The sequence below is a fragment of the Balaenoptera musculus genome, chromosome 15, assembly GCF_009873245.2.
Source record: "Balaenoptera musculus isolate JJ_BM4_2016_0621 chromosome 15, mBalMus1.pri.v3, whole genome shotgun sequence".
Classification (NCBI taxonomy): Eukaryota; Metazoa; Chordata; class Mammalia; order Artiodactyla; family Balaenopteridae; genus Balaenoptera; species Balaenoptera musculus.
The window spans coordinates 1,603,339-1,630,938 of NC_045799.1; the positions used below are offsets into that span (position 1 = coordinate 1,603,339).

General features: G+C 57.8%; 3 protein-coding genes across 5 annotated transcripts in view; 1 reads left to right on the top strand and 2 right to left on the bottom strand.

The window, feature by feature from the left end:
- SS18L1 (SS18L1 subunit of BAF chromatin remodeling complex) overlaps positions 1-7,424 on the bottom strand; it is a 28,590-nt gene extending 21,166 nt beyond the window's left edge. Inside the window, exon 1 of the mRNA XM_036824651.1 lies at positions 7,105-7,424. Within this exon, the coding sequence (XP_036680546.1) occupies positions 7,105-7,173 (69 nt within the window). The 5' untranslated portion in view covers positions 7,174-7,424. The remainder of the gene's footprint in view (positions 1-7,104) is intronic.
- Positions 7,425-7,536: 112 nt separating this feature from the next.
- Positions 7,537-13,435, top strand: PSMA7 (proteasome 20S subunit alpha 7). The gene is made up of 7 exons (XM_036824652.1): positions 7,537-7,761; positions 9,820-9,946; positions 10,604-10,728; positions 11,433-11,555; positions 12,033-12,152; positions 12,808-12,870; positions 13,211-13,435. The coding sequence occupies exons 1-7, from the start codon at positions 7,666-7,668 to the stop codon at positions 13,301-13,303; spliced, it is 747 nt and encodes a 248-aa protein (XP_036680547.1). The 5' UTR covers positions 7,537-7,665; the 3' UTR covers positions 13,304-13,435.
- Positions 13,436-15,523: 2,088 nt separating this feature from the next.
- Positions 15,524-27,321, bottom strand: LSM14B (LSM family member 14B). Of its 3 annotated transcripts, XM_036825618.1 has the most exons (10): positions 26,994-27,320; positions 24,965-25,128; positions 23,717-23,852; positions 22,831-22,947; positions 20,471-20,638; positions 20,155-20,232; positions 19,779-19,940; positions 19,277-19,427; positions 17,315-17,500; positions 15,524-16,773 (listed from the first exon to the last, which is right to left on the bottom strand). In XM_036825618.1, the coding sequence occupies exons 1-9, from the start codon at positions 27,118-27,120 to the stop codon at positions 17,329-17,331; spliced, it is 1,275 nt and encodes a 424-aa protein (XP_036681513.1). In that variant the 5' UTR covers positions 27,121-27,320; the 3' UTR covers positions 15,524-16,773; positions 17,315-17,328. The 3 variants fall into 3 exon arrangements, with proteins under 3 accessions (XP_036681513.1, XP_036681515.1, XP_036681514.1); XM_036825620.1 differs by lacking the exon at positions 22,831-22,947 and having other exon boundaries at positions 26,994-27,321; XM_036825619.1 differs by lacking the exon at positions 20,155-20,232 and having other exon boundaries at positions 26,994-27,321.
- Positions 27,322-27,600: the final 279 nt, after the last annotated feature.

The window sequence follows — 27,600 nt, forward strand, 5'->3', positions numbered from 1 at the left end:
GCAGGCGGCCAGAGTTGGGGAGAGATGGCCGTGGGCACACGTCTGCTTGGTGGCACAAGGCGGCAGCGTGTCGATCATGATTTTAGCAGCGGACATCCCGGGGGGCACCCAGGGATGGCGTCTGGGCCGTGGCTGGAAAGCTGACCGGGAACGTGCCGGCAGAGGCGAGAGGAAGGGCAGCCCAGGTGGAGGGGACAGCACAGGTAAAACGCCTGGTGGAGCAGGGCACGTCCAAAAATGGAGACAAAGTTCCAGGAACCTGGAGAAGAGGGTGTGGCACGTCGGAGACAGGGAACGGTGGGGCAGCTGGGGGACAGGGAGTCCTGTGCCCAGCAAAGAGGGTGACTTTCTGAACCTCAGCCGGGGCTGACTGCAGAGGCTGATGGGACCAAGGTCACAACACACACGGGTGCATCCGTTACCCGCTGCTGCATCACAAACATCCCCACGTGCCGCGGTGAAAGCACCAGTTCCTTAGCTCTCGTGATTCTGGGCTGTGGGGGCGGGTCTGCTGTGGGTCGCACATGGGCTCTGCACTGGGGTCAGTTTGGGGCCTCCTTCTGCACGTGGTCATCTGGTGGCCTCAGGGCTCCGAGAGGGCGCCCGAGAGCACAGGCCTCACACCAAGCCTCCGTCGTGCTGGCTGACGTCTCAGCGGCCAGGGCATCACGAAGCCAAGCCCAGGGTCCCCGTGGGGGCGGGAACACGGGCGCAGACCTGGGGGGGGGTCCTTCCTTGGCTGCTGTTTCTGTGACAATCGACCACAGGCTTTACAAGGGACTGGACTCGGCTGTGAGGGAACTGACGACCAACGTGGGAGCTCCGCTGCCCGTGGGCCTGCCTGGCCGTGAGGACACGCAGGCGAGGACGCAGGGCCCAGCTCAGGGGACACGTCTGGGGCTGCGGGCGCCACATGTGGGGTCCGGACTGGGTGGGTGAGGGAGTGAGGATGACAGGGAAGTGGGAGGGCGAGGGACCAGGGGCCCTAGAGACCACAAAGAGCTGGGCTGGGGCCACCGGGGAACCTGGGTGAGGATCTCTGAAGGGGGAGTGGCCCCTCATGACAACCCTGGAATAGGGGCCACAGAGGGGCCTGGAAGCCCTGGGGCTTGCTGCTGAGGGGGGCTCAGGTCACCCCACAATGGGCAGAAAGACCCTTCACAACCTCCCTGTGGCTGTTTTTGTAATTAACAAAGGTTGCTGCCCTTGAAGTGGGACAGGCTGAAGTCCAGGCAGCCCCAAGGGAAGGGTGGGCCTTGCACCTCCCACCCTCGGCTGCCATTCCAGCCAACCTCAGATCGTTCTGGAAGCATCCCCCCCCCCCCCCCCCCCCCCGCTGTGTGCACACAGGGAACATTCCCGTCCCGCTGGTCTCCCATCCTCCCTGATATCTTGGAGACTGTCCCGTTTCAGCCACAAAGATGCCCCCCTCATTGTTTCCTAGGCTTCAGAGAATTCCATGGAACAAACATGTGGTACTCAGTCAGTCTCTGGCTTCTGTAGCTACAAACAAGGCCACAGTGCATGCCCCCCACACATGGGGCGGACTCCACGTGAGATCATTCCTGGGAACCACCCGAGGCATGAGAGGGACAAGCTCGGGGCCAGCTGGAGAGCTGGGTGAGCGTCACCAGGCGGCTGAACCCTTCTTCCCACCGCAGCGCTCGGAGCGGGCGCCGCTAACTGATCAGGGCTTCTTCCCACCGCAGCGCTCGGAGCGGGCGCCGCTAACTGATCAGGGCTTCTCCTCCCCAGCGCACGGGCAGCCACCACCGCAGGGGACGCACGAGCGGCGCCAGCGCCGCAGACTCTGCTGACGGACGCTGACAGGACCCCTTCGAACATTTACCTGATTGGAGAATCCGTGAATCAGGTGTGTGGGTTTCAAAAAACCCCAAACGTTACTCCCATGGTGTCCCTGGGAGGGGCTGGCCCCCACCTCGTGGTCCTACCTGTGTGTGACACACGTGTTCAACTTCCAAAGACTCTAAGGACGCGATAAGACACGTTAACGTGGACACAACTGCAAACACACGTCCACCTTCCTCAAGCGACTCGGGGCCAGCTCCTGTCTCAGTCACCACCGCTCCGCCCCGTGAGCGCGGCTCCCTCCGCCTCGTCGCACGACCCTGGACTCGAGGTGGTTTCCTGTGGTTCGGAATCTCCTCCCCTTCAGAATCCACTCATCGCTTCCAGTCAAGGCTCTGATCAAAAGGCTGAGACCGGCACTTGCAAGGTCACGTGCCTTCCTGTGCCAGGCGGTAACGTCTCACCACAAGCGCAACCATGAGGACCCGACGACGTCATCCTCCTTTAAACAAGGAACCTGCGGCCCAGCAGGGGCTGGGCTGTGCGCTGTTACAGCCGAAGGAGAATCTGAGCCCAGGAAAACACGCCCCCCAGCTCCACAAGACTCCACCCTCACCCCTATCCCAGGGCCCACTGCCCACCCTCCACCGCTGCTACAAGAAGAACCCTGAGCGGCCCCGGTGCGGTCGCCCATCTGCTCAGGACCGGGACCACGTTTCCGGAGCCTTCGCGGCAAAAACATCTAGCACCTTCTCCCTGAAGCCTTTCGACTCCCGTCACGTTCACATGGCAGGGTGCGCGGTCGTGGTGCCCGCCACAGCTCAGGAGGTCCAGGCTGGCCCGACTCTGCCCAGGTCCTGCGACCTGGGGACATCAGCACCAGGCCCCCCTCACTCGGGGGTGGGACGGCAGCTCCTACTCGCAGCCCGGGGATCGCAGGTGACTCCCAGCACAGAGGCCGGTGCCCAGGCCCTGACCACTGGCCCAGGGAACAGGCTAGGGGCAGAGGGCCGGGCAGTGGGGATACCTCGAGTGAGTGTCACAGGGCCCCTGACTGCGGCCCCTCCCTCCGCCTCCAGACTCTGGAAGACAGACACAGCCCTGGAAGAGGCAGGCGACTGCTTTAGGAAGGGATGGGTGGACCTTACCCAGGTGCTTCCATCGTCCACCAGAGGGCACCCGGGGCAACACCTGCGTTGGAGCAGCGCCTGCAGGAGGGCTCTGTGCCAGGTTTCACTGGGCAGAGGGGACAGAGGCCTGGCGGTGGCTGTTCCCTCCCGGAGAATACACTTCCCCACCCGCAGGGGCTGCCCTCAGAGCCTCCACAGGGCAGGTTCAAGTGTGCTCAGGGGCACCACCCTGGCCCGGGTCCCATCCCCGCCCCTCCCCAGGGCTGGCCCCAAGGACCAGAGTGAAGGGACACCATCACTGCCATCCCTGGAGACCCTTCCCAGGTTCTGCTCACTGGGGAGAAAGCGCTTTCAGAAATGATTCATTAGCCAAGTTCGTGGGCGTCCCAGAGTGCCCACGCCATCCTCAACTGTGAAGGCAGCTCGAATATTTTAAATGGTCAATTTACCTCCCTTACGAATTAGCCCACACGTTCTTCTTCTTTTTTTTTTTTAATATTTATTTATTTATTTGGTCGCTCTGGGTCTTAGTTGCAGCAGGCAGGCTCCTTAGTCTCAGCACATGGGCTCCTTAGTTGCAGCATGCATGCGGGGTCTAGTTCCCTGACCAGGGCTCGAAGCCGCACCCCCTGCACTGGGAGCGAGGAGTCTTAACCACTGCGCCACCGGGGAAGCCCCTGTCCCATATTCTTTAAGAGAAGTTTCAGGTCTGAGAGAGCACAGGGCATCCCCCTGCAACCCAGATGGCCATCCCTTACCCTTGTGCGCCCACCCCTGCCCCTGGGCACAGAGGACGCGGGGGCCAGGCTGCCGCCCTGTTGGTCTCACTCTCCCGTGCCAGACCCATACCAGCTGCCCACCGGTCCCGCAGCTCCCGTGGAGCCCGTCTCCCCCTGCACGAGGTGCTGGGGGTACAGGGGGACAAGCCACCATTCCCGCTCTCCGGCCAAGGAAACCAATACAAACAGTAACGATAAAACTTACATTTATTAAGCAACTACTATGTGCTACGCGGCAACGAGGCCCCCACACGCCAGCCGAGGCCCGCTCCCGGGGGCCCCTCCAACGTGCCCCAGCCCAGCTGCGCGGCCCGCGGAGACGGCGGCAGCCCCACCCCCACCGGTGGCGCCCAGAGCACGGCCTCTGGTCCCAAACCAGGGAGAGCGCAGGGCAGGTTCCGGCCTGCAGGCCAGCTGGCCAGCTACAGGGCCACTGAAGTTTGCTGAGACACCGCTCACCTCCACCTCAGGACCTCTGGCAAAGTCACGTCCCCTGTGGTTCTCACCTGCGTCGCACCTGCACTAACGCTATGCTTGGTCACCACAAGCAAAACCACCTGAGCACGCAGCCCAGGCGCCCCAGATCAGGCTGGCTCTCCCAGCCCTGCCAGTTTTGGCGCCTGTACCTGCTCCCTGCAGACCAAAGGCAGGACCACCCAAGACTTCCTCAATCTTTGAGACCCTTCCTACCCCTGCTCCTTGATTCTCCTTGTCTGGTACACCCCTCCCCCACGCATCCTCTTTTACGAGTTGAACTGTGTCCCTCAAAACGATACGTTCAAGTCCTAACTCCCAGCGTCTGTGATCAGGGCCTTATTTGGAAATAGGGTCTTTGCAAATGTAATCAACTTACATTTGAGGTCACACGGATTCGGGTGGGCCCTAAATCTTGTGACTGGTGTCCTTATGAGAAAAGGGAAATTGGACACAGAGACACACACAGGAAGAGGGGCCACACGAAGATGGAGGCAGAGGTGGGGGGGACGCGTCTGCGAGACGAGGAGCTCCAAGGGCTGCCAGCAAACCCCAGAAACTCAGAGGAAAGCCTGGAACAGATCCTCCCTCGGAACCCCAGAAAGGAACCAACCCTGCCAACACCATGACTTTGGACTTCTGGCCCCTAAAACTGTAAGAAAATTAATTTCTGCTGTTTTAAACTACCCCGTTTGTGGTAATCTGTTACGGCAACCACAGGAAGTGAATACAACTGCCTATCCCAAACACTTGCACTAATGGAACCAGTGTCACAGATGCTCCAGCATGTACCAGACACTGACTATGCCGGACACTGTGCCAACCTGGGGACACAACAAGAACAGGTCACCGACACGAAAACCTGGGAGCCCAAGTGATGTGTCAAAGTGCTGTACTCACCACATGACTGCCAAAGGGGCATGAGGAGGGGACATTTCGGTGGGGCCTTGAAGGCTGAGTAGGAGTTTGCCAGGCAGGCTCCTATCCAAACATACTTTAAGGACAAGAGTATACTTCTTGCTCTCTTACTACCCTGCACGCTTCCAAGGAACCCCTGGCTTTTCTCAATGCTCTGAGCATGAGCACGTGCTGTGGACACAGAGTGTAGAACACGGACCTCTCATGCCCTCTCAGGACACCAGTAAAAGAGCCCCGGATATGTATATTTACGGACAAAACACCAAGGTGAGTACACAGACTGCGAGCCCTATCAGGTCAAATCAGGTGACAGCCTAAGGTGAAGACCCATCTCCAAAGGTCAGCAGGCAGATTTTCTGCCCCGGGATGCAGTCTTTCTGATCTGAGGTTTGGAAGCAGTGCTCCAACACACACTTTTGCCTGGATACTTCGGGGAACTTTAATAGGGGGTGGGTGCAAAGTGCAAATACCTGGATGAATGTTGACGCCAAGGCACCTTCAGGAACAGTGAGTACACTCATCACACTTAAGCTCCAAAAGGCCAGGGTCTGCAAAGGCCCGTGGGCTGCCAACGTGTGCATCTGAGCCACAACGCTTGACTCTCTGCCCAGCCAAGAGTCCCACACGGAAGTCACGGTCAGGGCAGACCCTAGAGCCGCTGTCTGGGTTTGACACCTGCGCCACCATTTATCAGTGGGCACTCAGCCTCCCTATACCTGTCCCCTGATTGATAAAATGGGGATGACGATAACCACCACAAGAAAGTAAATGAACTAAGACCTGCAAAGCCCTCAGAATAAGGCCTGGTACACAGTAAGCACCCCATAAGTGTTGACTAAACAAATAAAAACACCCCACTTTTAAACCTGCTTCTCAAGTCATCTCTTTCCTATTTAGCGTTTACTAAGGCTTCTCATTTGTCAAAACCAGTCCCAGCAAAAGTAGTCTCAAAATAGCCAAGAGGCTGAGGACAAGTCCCCCAGGTCCTGTCACGTCATCAAGGAAGAAGGGCTATGACCATCAAGGTGAGTCCCTTGGGGAAAAAGGAGGCTCATGGAAACTAAGGGATACTGCCAAGGACCCCAGATGAGAAAAACAAACAACGTAGCTACCAAAGACACTGAGAAAATTCAAACGGGAACGACTAACACCCCCTTTCTTCTGAGCTTCTCTTCTAAACACAAACAGTAGGAAAATTTAAATCTGAATTTCAAAACTTAAGGCTTTGTTAAAGGTGCCCCCAAACCCAAGAGAAGGTTATCTCTAGAACACCACGAGGCCAAACTTACAGAACGCGGGCAAGGCTGTAAAGCGAATCTGTAAAGTTTCTGTTAGGTGAGAAGTCTGGCCAGGTGTCACGCTGAAAAACAATTTGACACGCGAATAAGGGCGGAGAAGCTTGGCCAGCAGGTCAGCCCCGAGGTGTCGCGCGCTCCTTAAAGGGCTGCGAGACTGCTAGAACGTCGTCCCACACTCCGGATGCGCCCCTTTGTGCCTCGGAGTGCCAACACCTAAGGCGGCGGGCGTGGCCGGGTCCCCGTCGCCCCATGCGCCCCGTGGCGCCTCCACCAGTCAAGCTGCGCGCAGGGACCGGGGCCGCCCACCTCGCAGAGCCACGGCTTTCGCCAGCCAGGCGGGTCCCCTTAGCGCGCCAAGCGGCCAGCAGACACCACCCCGCGGGCACCCAGTCCCGCCGCCTTGCGCCCCTGCCCGCAGCCCCTGGTCCCGAAAGCGGCGGGTCCCCACTGTGCCCGGAGCGGCCCGGGGTCGTTCACGGCTTGGCTCCGCCGACACCACCCCGCGGGCCGCCCCGCGCCCCCGCCCAGGCTGGCGCACGCCAGCCGCGAAGCGCGCGCCGGGCCACGGCGGGGTCGCGGCGGTCGGCTGCGCCCCGGCTTTGTTCGAGCCCCGCGCCCGCCGGCTGCCCTCGACCCGGCCCGGCACCCGCCCGCACCCCGCGGCCCCGCAGCCCCGGCCCGCGGCCCCCAGCCCACCTTCTGGATGGTTTGCTGCGTGACCTCCCCTTTGCCTCTCGGCCGGGCGGACGCGAAGGCCACCGACATGGTCGTGGGCGCGGGATCAGCCCGAGATCATCGGGGTTTATTCTCCGGCTGCTCTCGGCGGCCAGAGGCGCTCATTCTCCGCAGTCGCTGGGGGGCGGGGGGCGTGGGGGGCGCCGCGCCGTGGGCTCGCCCGCCCCTGCGCCGCCGCGTCGCCCTCGGGCCCGCCGCGCCGCCGCCCCGCCCATAGCCTCAGCCCGAAGACGAGCCCCATACGGCGCCCCCGGGCGGCCGCTCTGCGCCACGCTCCCGGCCCGTCGCCACCCCGCCGCCCCCCGCGCCCGGCCGCCAGTGGTTCCGCCCGGCCCCGCCCCGGCGCGCGCGCACACGTCCGCCCGACGCCGCCTGACGCCTCCGGACACCGCCTTACGCTGGCAGCGCAGTCGCCGGCGTTGGGGGTGGGCGAGCGGTGCGGGCGCAGCGGCGTCGTGAATCGCGGCCTGCGCGGCCGTGAGTGTGCGCTTTTCCCGGTCCTGATCGCGTCGGCCCGCCGGCATGAGCTACGACCGCGCCATCACCGTCTTCTCGCCCGACGGCCACCTCTTCCAAGTGGAGTACGCGCAGGAGGCCGTGAAGAAGGGCTCGACTGCGGTGAGCGGGGAGGCCGGGCGCGGGGGGCAGGCGGAGGCCCGGGCGGCTGGGTGGGGCCCGGGCTCGTCTTGCCGACCAGCTTCCCTGGGGTCCGCGCTGACGGGAGCGCGGTGGTGCGGGGCTTGGGGCGGCACGATGGTGTGGGGCGCACTCGGAAGCCGCGACGTGGGCGTCGCTGCGGGGAAGGGGCGCTGCGAGCCGCGGGCGGGAGACGTGAGGACAGGCCGGGCGGCTCTCCGGGCGCCGGCTTCCGCGTCCGGGCGAGCGGGGCGGCTCCTGGCTCGGCAGGCGCTCTGCAGGCCGCTGGCTTTGGTGCCCCGCGTCCGTGTCCGGAGCCGTGCGCGCGCCTGGTGCCGACGCCATCTTGGCGGGGGCCCTCGCGTGGACCTGGGGGGCTGGGGGCTGGGGGCCGGGCGGGGCCGGGGCGCGGGACTCCGAGAGGCAGGGCCCGCCCCTTGTTCGCTCCGGAATGCTCCTTAAGGGAGTGACTCCGCGAACTGTGTGTGGACAGCTCCCAGGTAGGCGACTTACCCCCCCAACCCCCGCGGAAAGCAGTTGCGCTTAAAGTCCGGGTCGGCCTCGAGAACAGAGGGCGGCCGGTGTCGGCATCAACCCTGCAGTTTCCGGGCCGCCGGCGCGGCGGGCAGGCTCCGTCTTGGGTCCAACTGCTGAGTCCTCCACCCCTTTGGTCACTGCGCCAGACCCATGTCCCGTCGCACCCGAGCGCGCCTCATTTAGACGAGTGCTTCAGATATAAATACATGCTATCCTCAAGACACATGTCAGTTTGCAGATTGGTCAAAATGGATGATGGTTTATCTTTTATCTGGTGTTTCAGAGGTTTGAGTGGGCAGAGAGAAAACACACACGATTCTGTAAATTTTGAAGTATTTTTTGTTTCTTGAATCTTTTTTGAAATTAAGGCCCCAAATCCATCTTGTGACCTGCCTCAGCTTAAAGATTGTTGGGGTCAGCTGACACCCCCAGCCCCATACTATCGTGGGTCACGCCAGGGTGGCTACCTTTGCTTAACCTGACTCTCTCTGGGCCTGGCCTTCTTTCCCTTGGGAACTTTGAAGACCATGGAAGACAGTTCACGAGAAAGCTCCTTGAAATCCGAAGCACTGCCAACCAGTGCTTTTCTGCACCCCACGTGGAGACTTCTAGAGGTGGAGGCTGGGGTGACGCTAAACATCCCACAGTGCGCAGGGGCAGCCCCTCACAGTGACGAATTAGCTGCTCCAGGTGCCTGTAGGGCAGACGTTGAGAGACCCTGCTCTGAACTAAGAGAAGAGGTTGCTTTTCGAAGTGATTGTCTCATTTGTGTCTGCTGCTGCTTCGATTGAGGGGTTTAACTGGCAGGCAGTGACTTTTTTTCCCCCCATGTTTTTAATACATTTTTCTCCGCGCTACAGTGTCAGCCGTAAACAGAGAGCCGCGGGCCTCCCAGTAATACTTGATACGTTGTCCACCTGATGCCATATCAGGCACTTCCCCGCCGCTGTGCACATTGGTTTCAGAAGTGCAGGAGAGGGGAGTTCCTTGGCGGTCCAGTGGTTGGGACTCGGCGCTTTCACTGCGTGGCCTGGATTCGGTCCCTCATTGGGGAACTAGGATCCCACGAGCGTTGTGGCCAAAAAAAAAAAAGTGCACGAGAGAGGGGGGAATGTTTTGGTATAGTTTTACAACCACATCAACACTGCTTTCAGGACACCTGACTTCATTGTTAGGGACTCACACTCAAGCCTTTCAGAGACTCTTTGATTCAGGGGGTTGAAATGACACGTGTACACATACACACTAATGATACAGTAGTTACTCCTTAGTTGTGCTGTAACTGAAACTACGTATCAGTATTTTAAGGCACAAGACTAGGCACCTAGATTGTGATACCTGGACTGGCTCTGCCAAAAGTGGATCGAGACCCACGGTGTGCAGGGTGTGCGTGCCACCCCTGGCGTGTTCACAGGACCACGTTAGCATCTGCTGTTAGTGCTCCGTGCCTGCTGGCAGAACCTCGTGTCAGCTCCTGAAGTGCAGTGTTGCCATTTATTGAAGGTTGGTGTCCGAGGAAAAGACATTGTTGTTCTTGGTGTGGAGAAGAAGTCAGTGGCCAAACTGCAGGATGAAAGAACAGTGCGGAAGATCTGTGCTCTGGACGACAATGTCTGCATGGCATTCGCGGGTAAGTCTGGGGCCCGTGCTGTATTTCTCGGTCTCCTAGAACAGTGCTCTGGAGGTTAACCTGGTGGAAGGGCTGTTGAGGGACGGGAAAATTGGGTAACCTGAAATCACTCAAAAGAAAGGGCTGGCCTTCAAGAAGAGGGCTGGCCACAGTTGCAGGGGGAGGTCCTCCCCAGGATGCGGAAGCACAGGGGCCACATGATTAAACACCCCGGGATGAGGCGCTGTGCTGTCGCCTCCATCGCTGCCGGCAGGAGAAAGGTCAGCTGTCACAGCTAACTGCGCCCGTGAAGTGGGGAGAGCTGGACAGCACCCTGCTCTCGGGACGTGCCGTGTGTTCTTGCACTTCTGGGTTTTCATTCATTTCCTTCCTCAGCGGGGAGGTCAGTTTACCTAAGCTAGAGATTGACTTGCTTTGTCAAAAAATTAGCGTGTTGACAGCCTGTGTAAATACACACAGCTCCTCGTACATGCAGCTTTCTCAGAGAAGCTCACAGAGGCTGCTGGTTCCGCTGGTGGTCACTCAGAATGATCTCGGTGCTGGGTGTCAGAGGACCGGCCGAGGGTGATTGCTGTTCACTCGTGTGATCTGCGCTGGCCTCGACTATCGGCCGGACGAGGGGTGGCTCAGCGGGAGCTCTCTCTGTGTTCGTTGCAGGCCTCACTGCTGACGCAAGGATAGTCATCAACAGGGCGCGGGTGGAATGCCAGAGCCACCGGCTGACCGTGGAGGACCCGGTCACCGTGGAGTACATCACACGGTACATCGCCAGTCTGAAGCAGGTGGGTGTGTCTGCCTGCCGTGGCTCGGCTAGCTGTGAGCAGTCACTGCTTTGTCGTGGAGTGTCCTGCCGCGTTACCTCACGTGGCCGCACGCATCACTGTGGGGAGATCAGGAGACCATACTTGTTCCATGCACATGGTCCTAGCCTTGACTTCTCTCTGTGTAGTTTTACCATATTTATCCTTTTAAGTGGCATTTGTTGTGTTCTTATTTAGTGGCATGGGGCAGTCCAGATTCATATTTCCAGAGGGAAATGATGTAGTTCTTGTCTTGTCATTTTGAATGACCAGTCACCAAGCAGTTGGGAGGGGGCTGAAAGCCACGCCCACTCTGGTGAAATCTTAGTCACCTGTGAACCAAAATGTGTAGCCAGATTGCGTCTGCTGTCAAAGTAATTCCAAGTAGCCCCAGCTGTGCTTCATGATGCAATTCTGGTCTTTCTGAGAATGAAAATGCAGCAAGAGAAGGAGGAATGCTGAAAACCACGGGCTCATTTCATTTCTCACCTGAATTGCAAATAACCTGAACGTGGGCTTAATTTATTTTCATCCCTTCGTTAAAAGCTGTGTTTGGAACATCACGTGTATTTTACTTGTGGTGGTTAAAAGCTGTGTTTGGAACATCATGTGTATTTTACTTACGGCGGGTTCTGGGGGGCCTTCGTGCCAAGGCAGCAGTGTCACTGTGTCTCTTTTTCCACTAGCGCTACACACAGAGCAACGGGCGCAGGCCGTTTGGCATCTCTGCCCTTATCGTGGGTTTTGACTTTGATGGTACCCCCCGACTCTATCAGACTGACCCCTCGGGCACGTACCATGCCTGGAAGGTGAGTCCCTGACAAAACAGAGGGGCTTTGTTTTGGGCCATCTTGCCAGTAGAAGCAGCTTTGGAGGCCACTGGGACCTTGAGCTGGCCTAATCCTGTAGATAGGTGTGTACACATACACAAGTGTGTTCATGACACAGTTGTGACACGGGAGCTGAGAAGTCGTTAAGCGTTGCTTTTTGGGAGGAAAGGACAGCGAGGTGTAAGGATACGTGGCGTAGTCACGTTGCCCGCGTGTCTTTCAGTAGAATCCCTTTCTTGGTAGGAATCAGCACCAACTCCACATAGCCCTTTGCAAAAAGAAGCCATGGGGCAGGGCCTGGAGTACAGGCCCGCCTGCCCCCAGGCTGCCCCTCACCATAGCACATGGGAGCAGGGTGGCACTGGCTGGGCCACGGGGGTGGCGGTGGGGGTCGTTTTCTTGGGCTGGCTCTGGATTGTCACACTCTGTGCCGTGTAACACCCATCCCTGTTTCAGGCCAACGCTATAGGCAGGGGTGCCAAGTCAGTGCGTGAATTTCTAGAGAAGAATTATACTGACGAAGCCATTGAAACAGACGACCTGACTATTAAGCTGGTTATCAAGGCCCTCCTGGAAGTAAGTTTGTGTTTGAAATCTGGGCAATATGTTGAAGACGCGCACGCCGTGGTGGTGGTACTTGGGCTGGGCGGAACGGACAGCGCAGAATGGAGCAGCTGACATGTGGGCAACAAGGAGGTGGCAAGGGCGCCAACCGTAGCACCAGGCACTGCTCTGGGGCTGTATCAGCTCCTTATACATCTGGGCAGTCCAGGCACCGAGAGGCTAGGTGGCTTGCCCAAGCGCTCAGCCTTTCCGAGGCTCGAGCTACCGCTATAGAGTCAGGGACTTAGAAGCACTGGGAATAGTGGGTGGAAGCTGTCCTTGGAGGTGCTAGGGGGTGAAGCCAAAGAGGCAGAGGGGGTCCAGACGTCCGGGCTTAGTGGTGGGAAAGGCTGAGAACAGATGGGAGGGCCGTGAGCACACCTGCTGTGCAGGAGGAGGGACCAGCAGCCCCGCCCAAATCCAGCTGCCTGAAGGCAGGAGGATATCGCAAAGGACTGGCCACATCAGTGCGCAGCTAGGACACACGCTCTGGGTACTGGGACCCCAGTGTCCCACCCCCATCCCCTTGTGTGGCAGCGCTGCGTTCGGGCTCACAGGGCACGTGAGGGCGCTCGCTGTTTGGTCTTGAGGTGGGTGAGGTATCTAACACTCTTCTCTCCCCTCCGAGGTGGTTCAGTCAGGTGGCAAAAACATAGAACTTGCTGTCATGAGACGAGATCAACCCCTCAAGGTAATCACCAAGTTGGTTTGCTGTCCTTACCTATGGAGTGTTCCCAGTGGTCAGGGCAGGGGTAGTGCACATTCAGGACCATTCTGCTGTGGCTTTAGCCCCGAGAAAGATTCTTTCCAAGGATCCCCACAAATGAGTCGAAAAGAAAGCATTCACGTGCTGAAAACCTCAGCTGTGCACGTTTGCTTCTGCTTTATAATTATCACCTACACATCAGTTCCAGCTTGTTCCCTGGGTCAGGCACATGTGGCCTTGCTTTCCTGTAGCAGCAGCTGGAAGGGGCATCTGGGGCCTGTGTTCGGGGGCCCTTGTGTGGCTAACCATACTGTTCCTTTGATAGATTTTAAATCCTGAAGAAATTGAGAAATACGTTGCTGAGATTGAAAAAGAAAAAGAAGAAAATGAAAAGAAGAAACAAAAGAAAGCATCATGATGAATGAAATTTTGCCTGTAGCTATTTTTAAATTCAAATCATGGCTGATTTTCCAAATGACATGTAGGCATTTCTATCCCATTTATCCGTACTAAGTGTCCTACAATAAACTTCCCTGTTTTTTAACCTTTCTTTTAGGGGTTGATGTATCCTTCGGGTGTGCTGATAGCTCTTTAGAAAGCTTGCTCGCTTTGGGTCTCTGGAGCCATTCCTTCCAGCTCCTCGCCAGGCTCTAAGACAAGGCAACGGCCGAGTGGGGCTCCTCCCTTGGGGTTTGTGGGAAGGCTTGACGGGGTCCACACTGCTGTAGACAGGCGCCGTGGTTACAGAAACTCAGGGTTTCTCCCATTCAGGAGTTCTAAACAGGATGACTCTTCTTACACCTTTGTTCAAGTCCTTAATGAATGTATGATGTCAGGATGTGGGGACAAACAGTGCTCAGTTTACATCTTGAGCTCATTTTGCAGAGCAGTAGCTGTGGAACTTGTCTTGAATTTCTGGTTCTAGTAGATGAAGTCAGCACTCCTGTTTGCTACCTCAAGACTTCTGGCTGTTTCCTACCCTCACTCCCTTTTTAGCCAGAAAGATGACCCTTCTTCTAGCTTCCAGTCCACAGCAGGGTGAGTCATGGTCCTAAGCTTTGCCTTTACAGAAAAACCCTAACCACCCTTCTCCTGCACACCTCTGCTGCTTCTCGTGAGGCCCTGCCGCCAGCCCTGGTGATGGCATTGCTTTTTGGCTTCCTTTGCCCCAGGAGAACTCACAAAAGGCTTCTTAGAAGAGTCCTTGGGCTGGTTGTCTCTTCCGACCACAGTGGTTGGTAGGACTCCAACGCCAGGGCTCTGCTGTCTCCAGCTTCTCTTGTACTCTGGGTTTTCATTCAATGGCATACATACGTCAGGATTCTAAAGAGGACTAAAGCGTATCCCTGGCGGTCCAGTGGTTAGGACTCAGTGCTTTCACTGCTGAGGGCCCAGGTGCAATCCCTGGTAGGGAAGCTAAGATCCCATAAGCCACGCGGCACGGTCAAAATAAACAGGGGTAAAGAGGCCCAGAGACATGTTAAACTTAGCCTAAAGTGTCTAATTGTCACAGTGATTGTCAGTTTAAAGTTTTAATAGCAAGGTTAGTCATAGGTGGTAAACTGTGACTTAACTATATTTAGACTCTCTAGCAGAGAAATACCTGTTTAGCCTGAGTGCTGAGTCACCTACCTAGTTTAGTGCTAAGGCCAGTTGCATGTAGCAGGTCAGCTATGGAAGGTTTTTATTTTTAATTGGTCAAAGATGTTAGTCAGCAAAAAAATGGAAGATTGCTAAGAGTTTGTTAAATTCTGAAACTACCAGCAATGCTCAGGATCTGTTGGGGAGAGGTAGACAGCCCGGAAAAGGAAGCTGGCAAGAACACAAGGCTGCATGCAGATGTCACAGGCCAACTCGGCCTGCTGTCTGGTCCTCCTCTCAGCCTGAATCACTCACAGATGGCCAGGTGGGCCTTAGTCCTGAGACTGCTTTTTAAAAATCACCTGGAGGACTTCCCTGGTGGTGCAGTGGTTAAGAATCCGCCTGCCAATGCAGGGGACATGGGTTCAAGCCCTGGTCCGGGAGGATCCCACATGCCGCGGAGCAACTGGGCCCGTGCGCCACAACTGCTGAGCCCACATGCCACAACTACTGGAGCCCGTGCTCAACAGGAGAGGCCACTGCAATGAGAGGCCCGCGCACCGCCAACGAGGAGTGGCCCCCGCTCGGCGCAACTAGAGAAAGCCTGCGCATAGCAACGAAGACCCAACGCAGCCAAAAATAAATAAATGAATGAATTTATATAAAAAAAAATCGCCTGGAAACCCACTGCAGTGAAATTACATGCTTTCAGTCTGAAACCAGCCAAGTCTTGGCTTTTCTCTGTAGTCCCAGGGTCCAGCCCTACGTAACAGGTTCCAAGGCATCAACAACATGAAAGTTCTGGGGAGCTTGGAAGCTGTATTATGGCAGCGAAGGCGCCACTTCCGAAGCAGGTTCTCTAAACTAGTGTCCAGAGTATCCGGAAAGCAGCACCACTCACCCCGGGAAGGTGGCTCTCAGTAACCTAGGGCCTGGTTCATTGCCCTGTACCCAGACTGGCCAGGTCTCAACTCCAGGGTGCCAGATGTCCCCCAAATCTGAACAGCACACAACACCTACCTTGGGACAGGCATGTGAGCCATGATGTAACTCGGGCAACAGAGTCAACAGGATTGTTTATTTTCAGAACAGAGAAGAAGAGGGTTTTAAAGGTTTGCATGTTTGTTTATAATTACAAGTTTACATTGCTCCAACAGAGCAGCCACATTGCTATGTTCTAATTCTTAGCCATTGATTCCTACAAAAATAAACCTAAGCTTTTACAGTAACTTAAGCGATACAGAACTGAAACCGTTAGGCCTGCTTAAAGGGATTTAGTTACCAAGGTGCTTATGCTCACCACCATGCCCTGTCAGAGGGACGCATGCTTCTACTGAAGGTCTGATCCTTTTGTTCATGCAACAAATTTATATTCCCCACCCTCCCTCCACCCGCCAGTAAAACAAAAACACAACTATTTACAAGTGAGAGGAAATATGCTCTCGGTCAACCGACCTTGCAAAAAAAAAAAAAGACTGGCTCATTTCCAAGTGGATAAGACACCGAACAGTGTTCGGCCAGAGTCCAATGCTGACTGGCCTGGATCAGGGACTGGCAGGGAGAGGGCAGGAGGGAGAGGGACGCCGCAGAGGAGCTTGTCCTGGGCATTCACCCCCAGCCCCGATTCCTATGGAAGCCACACTCCAAGTGACAGCTCCCAGCTCCCTCCCGTTCAGGGCCCCCGACCCCGCCAGACCCCGCCAGGCCCCACCAGCCCGTAGTCGCCGCCAGCCCGCTTAGTCGCCGCTGCTCGGGATGTCAGGGTCGTCTGGTTTGCTTCTACAACATGATCCGTGGGACACCCCACTTTCCATGCCCTAGGCCCCCCATGCCCCCATGCTGGCCACACCTGGCTCCTAGGCCCCACCTGTGGCAGTGGGTGCCAGGCCAGCAGCACCAGCAGCCAGTTGGATTACAGAGATGCGCTTGGCTGCCGCATTTGCCAAATGGGGTTTGGTTCCACGTTAAAAATCAAAGCTGTCCAAAAAAGGTCACAAAGTGAGGATCACACGCTTTCGCTCTAGAAACCTTTCTGCAAAATACCAAAACCTTAGAATCAGGCTGTGCACAACTAAAAAGGAAAAATAGGCCAAGATACCTCAAAGAGGTTTCCCATATACACGTCCCCCCAAAAAAGTGGTTCTAACTTGGACCATGTCCAAGTTCGGTTCAGTCCAAAACATAAGCAGTAGCATGGGAATTTTCCAAACTCAGTAAACAAAGTGACCCACGTCTCCCGCAGGAAGTGCAGCGTTTTCCAACGTCCTCGTAGACACAGCCTGGCGTCGGTGCCGCTTCAGCGAGAGCCTGCGAGGAGGAGACACAACACCTAGTGAGCATGTCCAGGCAGCTCCCCGGCCCGAGCCCACCACCGTGGATGAAGGGCAGGGGCTGCTCAACCTCCCTCCCACCCCAAGTCAGGCCGGGGCTTCCCAGACCTTCCCATCACAACCCAAGGTCATCGTTTTTGTTCACACTGAGGGGCGGGGAGGCAGCTCCAGGTCCCACCCGTAGCCCACTCACCGCCCAGCCCCTACGGGGCAGACACATCACCCTCGACCTAGTTAAAAACGCAGACTCAAGGTCAGTGCAAGGCCAGGCTGGAGCTGAGACCTGGCTTGTAACCATCTCTCCTTCCTGACCACACCGGAGTGGGGAGCACCCAGACCCTCACTTTGACAGCCCCGGGGCCTGGGTCCCACCGTCCCCAAGAGCCCCCTGGGGGATTCACTCAGAGGGTCACGGCCTCAGTTTGGCTCTGAAGCTCCTGAAGAGGCTTCTCCTACCTGGCAGCCCCGTCCGGATGCCCCCTCCCCCACCAGAGGACCCCAGAGCTCCCCTCACTCACCTTCGGCTGCCTCCTTACACCCTGCCAGTCCCAGCTCTGTGGGACGTCGGGTTACGACGGGCCGCACCGTTGCCCCTGCCCCCTCGAAATCCACCCCGGAAACTACGGCCACGAAGAAACCTTCCCGACACCCCGAAGGTCTCCGTGTTGAGCTTCCTCTCTTCAGCCCACGTCGTCCGCCTGGAACTGAACCAACAAGACAAGGAGTGTGAGGCCGACTACAGCGGGCACTCCTCACAGCTCTCCGGGCCGGGCCCCAGCCTCACACAGCCGGGGAGGGAGAAAGGACAGACGGACGGATGGTGACTCGTCACTGGGGCCACTGGGGGGGCAATCCAGTCAGGACCCTGGAGCTGGAGACTCAACATTGCAGGGGCTCCCAGCCCAATTTCCAACCAGGCCTGTCTCCCACTGGACGGGGCTGCTCGGTATAAACCTCTCACACCTGCGTCATCTAAGGCTGGCACGCGACACCAGCGTGCTACGAAGGAAGCCCTCCCTGCTTGCTAGGCCCAGGGCCCGTGCAGGCTCCGAGACCTGGAGCAGATCACGGACCCCTCCAGACGAGTCTCCAGAAATGAGGAGGGGGCTGGGCTAAACGAAGCAGGGTCTCCAAGGCTATGACATGTACGCTTTAGGGGAGGTGCGGACGCAGCACCAACGCTGCCAACACTCGTTTCTGCCCCTCCAGCAAGGACCCCCCGATGTCCAACTGTGTGCCACGGGACTGCTTACAGGCAGCTCACACGCAACACACCCAGCCCAACCCCCTGCTCTGCTGCCCCTCCGACCTCCTCACTCCAAGCAGCAGCAACCGCAGCCTTCAGCCATCCAGGCTCTCCTCACAGCCCAGCAGCAAGCCTTCAGGGCGTGTCAGAGGCCAAGCCTCTCTCCCCTCCTCCAGCACTGCCCACTACCCCAAAGCCTCTGACGTGACCACTCAGCTTCCATGCCTGCCCCACCTCTGCCCACTCTCCACAAAGCAGCAGTGAAACCTCAGAAAGCACTGCTCTCCCCAAGCCAGTTGTCACCGTGACCTACAAAGCCCGGCAGGGACCGTCCCATCTTCATCGCTCCTCCCTGACACCCCCAGGCTCCGCTCCAGCCACACAGCAGCTGCACGTGCCCGCCTCCGCCTTGCACCCCGTCCTGCGTTCACCCTCCCACTGGCTCCCGAACCTCACCCGAGACCTCGGCGCTCCACTCCCCTCACACCCAACACACGCCCCAACCTCTCCCGCCTCACTGCTAGGTGTTATCTCGTGCGCCTGTTTTTTTGTTCTCTCTTTCCCCTGCCAAAACGTAAGAGGGGTGGCGGGGGGAACAGGGACCGCCCGGCTTGCCTTCTGCTGCTCCCCCAGTGCCCGCGGTGTGTCTGCTACTCCACTTGCGAACGAATGGATCTGAGTTTCCACACCATGCCCGTTCTGTAGACTTCGTTTACTGTCTAGCTGTTCTCGGGCAACATCTGAGCACCAGCTGTTGGGTGCTAAAAACAAAGCACGTGACCGAGTCCCCGGCCTCAAGCAATCAGGTGGGTGAAAGAATACTGCGAACACTCCTGCCAGCTGCCTCAGGTAGCAAGGGCCTAAGGCCACCAAGGTCAGACCAAGAAGCAGGCCCAGGCGAGGTGGTACCGAACGGGAACATCGACGTGGTGGGGAGGGTGGTCCAGCCCAACCTTGATGAGAAAGGGGCAGCTAAGCAAAGAGGGGCCGGGACCTGGGTCAGATCCCTCAGGTGCCTGTGACCGCCAGGGCTTCCCACACCACCACCTACCGCTGGCACCACTGGGCCTGACGTACCAATTACGGTAATAATGTGAGCCTAAGAGATGTGCCTTGAACCTAAGATCTGGGTTTAGTCTCCAAAAGAGCATGCATGCCCCAGTCTCAGAGTTTGGGGGCAGAGTGTCTTCCCCCCAGCTCCCCCAGGCCTTGCCCGGCCCCCCAGCCCCCTGACCTGGTCTTGAGTTCAGAGGAAATGTTGTCAAAGAAGGACTTGGATTTGTCATAGTAGCAGTTGGGCCCCAGATGATCCTCCTCAGCAGGGGCCTCGTCACTCTGGGTCACCACCGCCAGGTCCTTCTCCTCCCCTTTCTCAGCTTTGTCGTCTACGCAGAGAAGCAGAGTGTTGAGATGCCAAGGAGCAAACAAAGCCCCTTCCACCAGGACAGGTCCTCGCTGGGCCACCCGAGGGCTGTCCTCAGGCCTCAGGGAAACGGCCGCGAGTGTTCTGCACTAAGTGGAAAGCTCTTCTGGCTCCTCGCTGCTGGTCTCGTCCAGCCCTGGGCCCTGCGATCTGCTCCTCATCCCCCGAGCACGGTCCTCCCCCCAGACTCCTCTCCTTTCTGGGAACTCCTCAGACGGCACGGTTTCCCCGCCGACCACCATCCCAGCTGCCCCCGCCCGTCTCTCCTTGACCTGCGCTGTGGACACTCCTGGGGAGGGGCAAATTTTCAAACCTTTAAAATTCAGTTTCTTCTTAAATTCTTTGTCCAGCTCCTCTCGGTTGAACTGGGCATTTGCACTCTCAAAATCAAAGTCGCCTTCAAACTTGATTGTGTTTTCCTTGACGTTAGTTGGACGGCTTTGCCCTCTGGAGCGATTCCTTGTTCGTCTGTTCCCTGTGAGAAGGAAAGGACAGCCCTGGCTGGTAAGCCACTAAGTCAGCATTACTCGGTGTGAGACAGAAGACAAAGCGGGGACAGAGCACACCGAAGCTGCCGCTGAGCCCAGCACCCTGAAACCGTCGCCCACGGAGAAGTGGGCAGGAGCGGTAAGCGGAGCGCGACCGGGTGGTTCTCGGCTCCCCAGAACTCAAGTGGCAACAGCTGTTACCTGATCGCCTCCTCTGAGGTCTTCTGTTCTCGTCATTCACCTGCCCTTGAGTCTGCACAGCTGCCGGCTGAGCTACATCTAAGGCGCAAAAAGGAAGAGTAAGGCAAAGCGCCTGCGAAAGCAGAGCCCAGGGACGGGAGCAGAGCCTGGCGACGGGAGCAGGGCAGCGCCACCGGGGACTGCGCAAGAGCTGGCCCTGCAAAAGCCTACAGGGCGGGGGGCGGGGGTGTCTAATTAAAGGATAAAAAAAGAACCCCAGGAAGCGCTGTGCCACTGAGAACACGAATAAACTCCAGGGGAGTGAGTATTTAAGTACCGCTGGCGGCCTTGCTGCTTGGCGGGGCTGGGCGCCCGTTGAGCTGCATCCCCGCGGTGCCCTTGCCAGGTAACAGCTTTTTGGTGTTCAGGTTATCAAGAGAACCAGTCTGGACAGCCTGCTCCACCATGGGGCTCTTGCTGACTGAGACAGCCGGAAAGCCAGCTCCTGAGTTGAGGAGGAGGAGAGGTTAATAAGAGAGACAAGGAGAAGGCCACACCCCCTCGCCCCCGACAGACACAGACACTCCTCATCCAGCGGGCTGTGCGGCAGGAGGAAGGCCACCGCCTGGAGAGGCTCTAGCGAACCCAGGCAAAGCCCCCACCCCGCACCATCCCCTCTGCGTCTAGCCCAGGCAGCAAAAAAGCCAGCAGGCTCCCCCAGTTAGGGCATCCGGAGGAGGGAAAAACAGCCCAGCACAATAAGCACCTCTCAAGCGGTTTAGAAAAAGCTTCCCCCAAACCACACAAGCTCTAACCCCAAGGGAGCTCGGCAGTCCCGAGATGCCGGTGAATTCACGGTCTGAGAATGTGTTTCGCTCTGGGCCATGCTGGACAAGAACCACCCCAGTCTGGCATCTTCCACAGAATGCAGTGCTCAGCCTTTGAAGTTAAAATTCTAGAACACTGTCGTTTTTGCTTAAGGCACAATAAAACCAAAAAGGAGGAAGTGATGAGAGCTGACTACAGAGAAATAACAGCCTGCATTCCTCCGGGTGAAGGCTCATCATAAGAAACGAAGGGTTCCCAGGCTGCCCTTGGAGACGGCGCTGCACTGAGTCTGTTCCCACCACACGGCATCCCCAAGCCTGAGCGCAGGCGTGCTCAGAACCCGGCCTCGGTGGAGGTGCCCCTCACGAGATGGGCCTCTGCCGCAAGAAGAGGAGAAGGGCGTGCCACACACGTCCGGCCATCTCCTCCTTTCCCCTCCCACGTTCCGGTGGGCACTGTTTAAACGGGACAACTGAGGACTGGGGGGAGGTGCACAGACTTTTGAGACAGAAATAAATGAGCCCTAACCATGGAGTAACTATTATCGGAGGGGCAGCCCAACACAGTGAAGACTGGATAGTCTACCTTTGTTTTTAAACATAGAACAGAAACTATTGTCAGAAATTACTCTGAGAAATTCCTCACAACCGGATCAAAAGTACTCAAAGGGCAGGCCCTACATACTGATACTTCTTTTTTTTTCTTATTTTTCTTTTTTGGCCGTGTGGCATGCGGGATCCTAGTTCTCCCTGACCAGGGATTGAACCCGTGCCCCCTGCAGTGGAAGCGTGGATTCTTAACCACTGGACCGCCAGGGAAGCCCCCCTACTGGTACTTTTAAGTGTCCTCTGTGATGGGCATTCGTCGACCTAGACCACTTTCTCCGGCCTAGCGCCTCACTCAGCACGGCCCTCCCTGAACAAAACGGCTGTTTCCTGCTCACGCTGTAACTGGATGGGGCAAGAATCTTGGGCTCATTTGCTTTTCATAAAAACAGATCAAACTATCTTGCCCTAAGAGCAGTTTTATGTAAATGATCCTAAGGACAATGAACTATCTTGTGCAATTTTTAAGTGGGGAAAGAAACATCACTACCGCTGTAACTCAGATCCACTGGCATCCATGCAGGAAAGCAACACATGCAAAGTAACAGACTGACAGTAGTTGTGTGCCATAATGAAAGCCCCAGGTATCATCTTGGACAGAGTCTCTGCAAAGGTGAGGGCGGCGCACACGGCGCTCTCACGTCAGACCTCTGGTGAAAAGAGAAGGCCCAGAAAGGGCAAGAAACCACCCACAGGTGCGGCACCCGGCAGACAGGTGGGACAAACCAGTGTTACCAAGCCGGTCATCAGGCCCACTGCTCACCCGGTCAACAACTCAGGCTAGCCACCCAATTTTAATGGTGCTTCATTTTACAAAGACACCCGAGGCCCCCGATGCGGAACGCCCTGGATGGGTGAGGAATGTGCCACACGGATCCTAGAGCAGCATGCCTGTTACTTGGGGAATCGCCCTGCAGTCTTACCCAGCAACCTACACTGCATTTAGGACTAGCAGAAACCCCGGGAAGTGGCCTTCTGTGCAGAGGGACGTTTCCCATACGTGGCAATCACAGTACAGGTCAAAACAGACCCTGGACCCAGGAGAGTGAACAAAGTGCACTGCTGGTTCTTTCTAATACCCTCTTTAAAATTGTGAGAGTTAATAAGTCAGGATTACATGCAGAAACACACAGAGGCAGTTTAACTGATCCACGGGCTTGGCAAATTATCTGCTACAGCTACTGTCATTCTGGTCTACTGGTTTACCACCTCGCTCTTAGGATGGCTCGCAAGACAGCATGCAGTTCTGCAAAACTGCTGTTACCCTTGGAAGTGAGCTGATGTGACTCTGAGGACATGTCAAGCTCTGAAACGGGCTGTGGAGATGGAGAAGAACTAGGGCTGGAAGCCGCGGCTGAGGCTGGAGGGCTTACCAACTTTTCTAAAAGAAGATAAAGGAGAAAAGAGCAAAAAAAAAAAAAAAGCACACAAATAAGTAATGAGAAACTTGTCTTGTGTATAGCAGGCTTGGAAAGAGCCAAGCCATCTCTCATTGGACACTTTGCTCACACAAGCCTAATCTAGAAACAGGGAGCCAAGCAGAGAAGGGCTCCTGCACCCCAGGAGCAGCAATCAAGACAACGAGGTTCTTCTATGAGAAGCACGTGACTCATATGAGTGAAGGGGGTGATGCCTGCAACTCCGGGGTTTGAATGTGCCGCAAACCTATGGCCAAGGTGACTCTCGCTCCGCGCGTGTAGAAGCGAACCTTACTCAACCTCAGGGGAAACTTCATTTTTGAGCAAAGCACTGACATGAGAATGGTAAAAGGATAGGATAGGTGGGCGTTGCATTTAACTTTTGTATTTATAGGCTGACAAATGTGCAAATGGTTAGAACTCATCTGTAATTACACACATCGGTTATTTCTTCTTTGAACCAGACGTACCACAACTTCCACCCAGACACAGGCTGACACTTTAAATGAATTTTGATTCGATTCATCTGTTCCAAAACTCACCCTGCTGCCTCTTCCACTCAACTGAGGAGTTACTAAGCGTTCTAACTAGTTGAAGGGCCACTGAAGAAGGTGCTCAGTGTGCGCTGCCAGCTGAACGTGACACGAATACAGCGTCCCCACCACCAGGGTCTGGCCCCGCTCCTGGATGTCACGGCACAGGCACTTTACCAGGTAGAAAAAGGTTACTCACCTAAACCCAAGGAAGCGGCATACTGCTGGCTGAGCAGGGAGCTGGCGGCCAGCTGGCTGTAGGGCGGCATCCCTCGGAAGGGGCTGTAAGGCACGTGTGGCTGGAAGGAGGAGGCCGAGCCCGAGCCCAGGGAAGACTAAGCAATGAGACACACAAGTGAGAGCAGCTCAAGGCCCTCCTGTCACCCTGCCTGGAGAGCACCGTGCAGACTGGGAAAGGCAGCCCGATCCATCAGCCTGCTCCGGGAGGCCGAGGCGGCACTGAGGGGCGTGTGAGCCTCCAGGGTGGCCTAAGGGGCCCAGAGCTGCCTTTTCCACGTTCACCCCCAGCTCCACCTGCCAGGTAATTCTAACACGACCTTCTCCTAACTCCATGAACCCCTCTAATGGCCCCACTACCGGTCGTCAAGGAGTCCAGGCTCTGCCAGGGATGAGGATGGTGTCCTCACCTGGGCCCTGGTCCCAACACGCCGGGGCACGGCTGTGTAGCCGGGGAACTACCCCACGCGGTGTCCTCTCTCCGGCTCCCCGTGCTCCCGGGAGGCCCCTTCATCCCTCAAGGCCTGGCTCAAGCACTTCCCTCTTCTGGAGTTCCCAAGGCCGCTCACCTCAAACCTTTCAGAAGTCTGGCCCGGGGCTTCTCCACGTGCCCACACAGCCCAGCGTGCAAGCCCCACCCTGCAGGGAGCACGCTCTGTCCCGGCGCCTCCTGCAGCGTGAGCCCCGCAAGAGTCGGTGAAAGTCGAGGTTTACAAGCCAAGGAGATATTAGCCTGGACTCCCTAGTAATCCTGGGCAGAACACGCCATAACACAGCAAGCAGGCACACGGCATGACACCTGCAAATTCAGCATCCCACAACGCTGAATTTATCATCGGGACAGTGTTGGGAGAGCGAGCCCTGCTGTCCCGAGTCTGTACTAGCATCTCTCTCACGCACAGCATGCCACCGGGGCTTCAGGCTTACCCTCCCGAGACAAAGGACAAACGCCAGGTGCCGGCAAGACTAAGAGCACTCTCCCCTGCACCGCCCAACACGCTGGGCCGGCCTCACTCTACAGCACACCCGGCGCGTGCCGCAGGAGATGAGGCCTCCCACAGAACGCCAACAGCTAGACAAAGTTCAACTGCTTTTCACGAAAAGGCTATTCCTCGAGTTGAGCGCTCTGGCCAGATGACACCCAGCTCCGCCTGGAAGCCAGCGCCTCTTAGAGACGGTGCCCACGGCAGAAACGGGGCAGCGCACTTACTTGAACAATAGCAGGGTCCTGAGGGAGCGCATGCTGAGCTTTCGGAGGTTCACACACAGTAATGTCTTTGATGTCACTTCCCCGGAAGATGATGTACTCATAAACTTCCTCTCTAGGGGGGGCAGGCCTATCTGTGGGACGGTCTTCAGTACCAAAGGACCTCACTTAGGGGTTGAGAAAAAGAAGGGTTATGTTGTCATCCTCAACCAAGTGCATTCAATCAGTCCTCCCATAGGAGCCATCCACAGCATGCAGTTTCCACGTTTCAACTGCTCTGCCCCCGATTATCAACGGACAATACCTACAAGACCCCAGCTGGCAAAGCTCCAAAAAGTTCTGGGTCACAAAGACGACCACGAACGATTCAGAGCCTGACAGTCTCCCTTCCAAACACGGAAGGCCAGCGCTCTTGCAAAACGACGTCTGCTTTGCAAATCCACCCCCCCACCCCCGCCCGCCGCCCCGGTTCACATCTGACTTTGCAGATTAAACAGCCCCAAAGCTGCTTTTTGATTGAAGCCTCGCAACACACCGCCCCTGGGGAGTCTCTTTTCTTCTGAGAAAAGCCAGCAGGTTGAGTGTCATCCCCACCCTTCTGCCCACAAGCAGCCTGGGAGGAGCTGGTAGGGAAACAATGGGAGAAAACGGCCCAGAACGCGGACCCACACCACCAGCGTCTGTGCCTCCCGGAGGGGTTTCCTAGGGGATTAACCCCTACCGGCAGGGTTCAAGGAGCCCAAGCAAGTGCCTCCTTCTCAGGTCTCTGAGGCAGAGCTGGGCTTGAAGCAGCCTCTATCTAATCCTAGCACAACTCCCGCTGAGGACCAGGGACTATGCTGGGCCTCAGTTTTTCCAACGGGGGTCTCAGGCCAAATGTAGCCAAAAGCCAAGAGTACAAGTGACCACAAAATCTTACAGTACTAAACTATGTCCTGGAGCAACACATCTATCGGAAAACTTAAATACTAGGCTTTCAAAGGAGCTACTCCCAGAGCCGGGAACTGACCGCGACCTGGATGGGGGGGCTCCCTCTAACGCAGGAGCACGTAGCTGCGCCTTGACCCTTAGAGGCCCAGCCCAGTGTCTCCAGCCTAACAAGAGCAATCAAACAAACAGGGTTTCTGCAGACCTGGCTGCACTCAGCACTTCCAAGAGGCAGGGGAAGGACACAGTCATCGTCCCCGGAGGATGAAGACAAAGAAACTTTGGGCCCACCTCCAGCCTCAACACGCTCAGAAGAGGCTCTGGACTCCGGCAGAGCCACAGTACAGCCATCTTTCTCTAGGTCTCCCAGGGACTTCAGTGTGGTTACCAGCGCCCGCAGGGAGGGGTCGGTCACAAAAGGGTAAACCCACAGACCGAAGCGTCTGAACTAGAGTAGAAAGACGCTTTAAACAGGAGCATGGAGCCGCCAACCGATGCTCCTATCCCGACAGGAGAATCCATTAAGACGTGGTTATTTGCTCAGGCTCAAGGCCCCAGCTGCTTAATAGGTTCCAGAAGGGCTTGCAGGAGTCTCGTTTTCTCGCTCCCCAGCCTTCTGGGGAGGCCCCAGGGAGACTCCGGGCCCCTCGCCCCACCCCTCCCCCACAGGGACCGGGTTCTCGGCGCCAGCTGCCCCCTCCGCCCTCGGGCAGCTGGGGAGGAAACAGCCTAGCAACGCCGACCCCCCACCTGCAGAGGTGGGCTACGCCGCGGGGGGGGCCTACGCCGCGGGGGGGGAGGCGGCGCCGCGGGAGCTGGACCCGCCCCCACCTCCCCACCCCAACCCCGGGCAGGGCGGGCCGGCCGCGCACAATTACGCTGCCGCCGGGGCGTGGGGAGCCCATTGTGCAGGCCGAGCCCCGGAGGGCAGGGGCGGGAGCGGCGCGGAGGCCCAGGGCGCCCCAGGGGGCGCGGGCAGGATGTGGGGGGCGCCCCGGGGGGTGAGGCGGGACTGCGTAGGGGAGCCGGGGAGGGGGGGTGGGGCGGGGGCGCGGGCCCGGCTGTTGGCGGGGGCGGGGCGGTTGGGGCGGCCGCGGGGCGCTACCTTTGGCGAGCGCCACCGTGGAGTTGTCCGTGTCGATGGTGTAAAGAATGCCCTCGTAGCGAATCTGCGCCTTGGAGATGAGGCTGATCTTGCTGCCCAAGTACGGGGTGCCCGAGGAGCCGCTCATGGCGGCGGCCGCCCGGCCGGGCCTGGCCCGCTCGCCTCCGCGCGGTCGCCTCGCCGCCCGCTCCTCCGCCTGTGCGCCGCTTCACCGCCGCCCGAGGGCCTGCGCGGGGACCAGGGAGCGAGCGACGGCGCGCGGCCGGGGGCTCTGAGGGGAACGCGGGGGAGGAGGGGTCGCAGCAGCCACATCCGGGTCCTGCGCCGCCACGCCCCGCCCCCGCACGCTCGCCGCCCATTGGCTCGCCTCGCCGGCCTCCCTTTAAATATGGCCGCGCTGTCGGCCTGGGGGCGGGCCCGCGCTCCGCGCCTGCGTAGCGAGCGCCGCCTGCCCCCGCGGGCTTTCCCCTGCTCTCCGCCCCACTTCTCGGCTGGCTCCCGGCGGGCCCCGCGCGGGGTGGGAGCACGAGACCCGGCGGGCGGGCCTGGAGGAGGGGTGGGAATCGGCCGGGGCGGAGCGCGCGTGCGCGGGAGGGGCGGGGCGCAC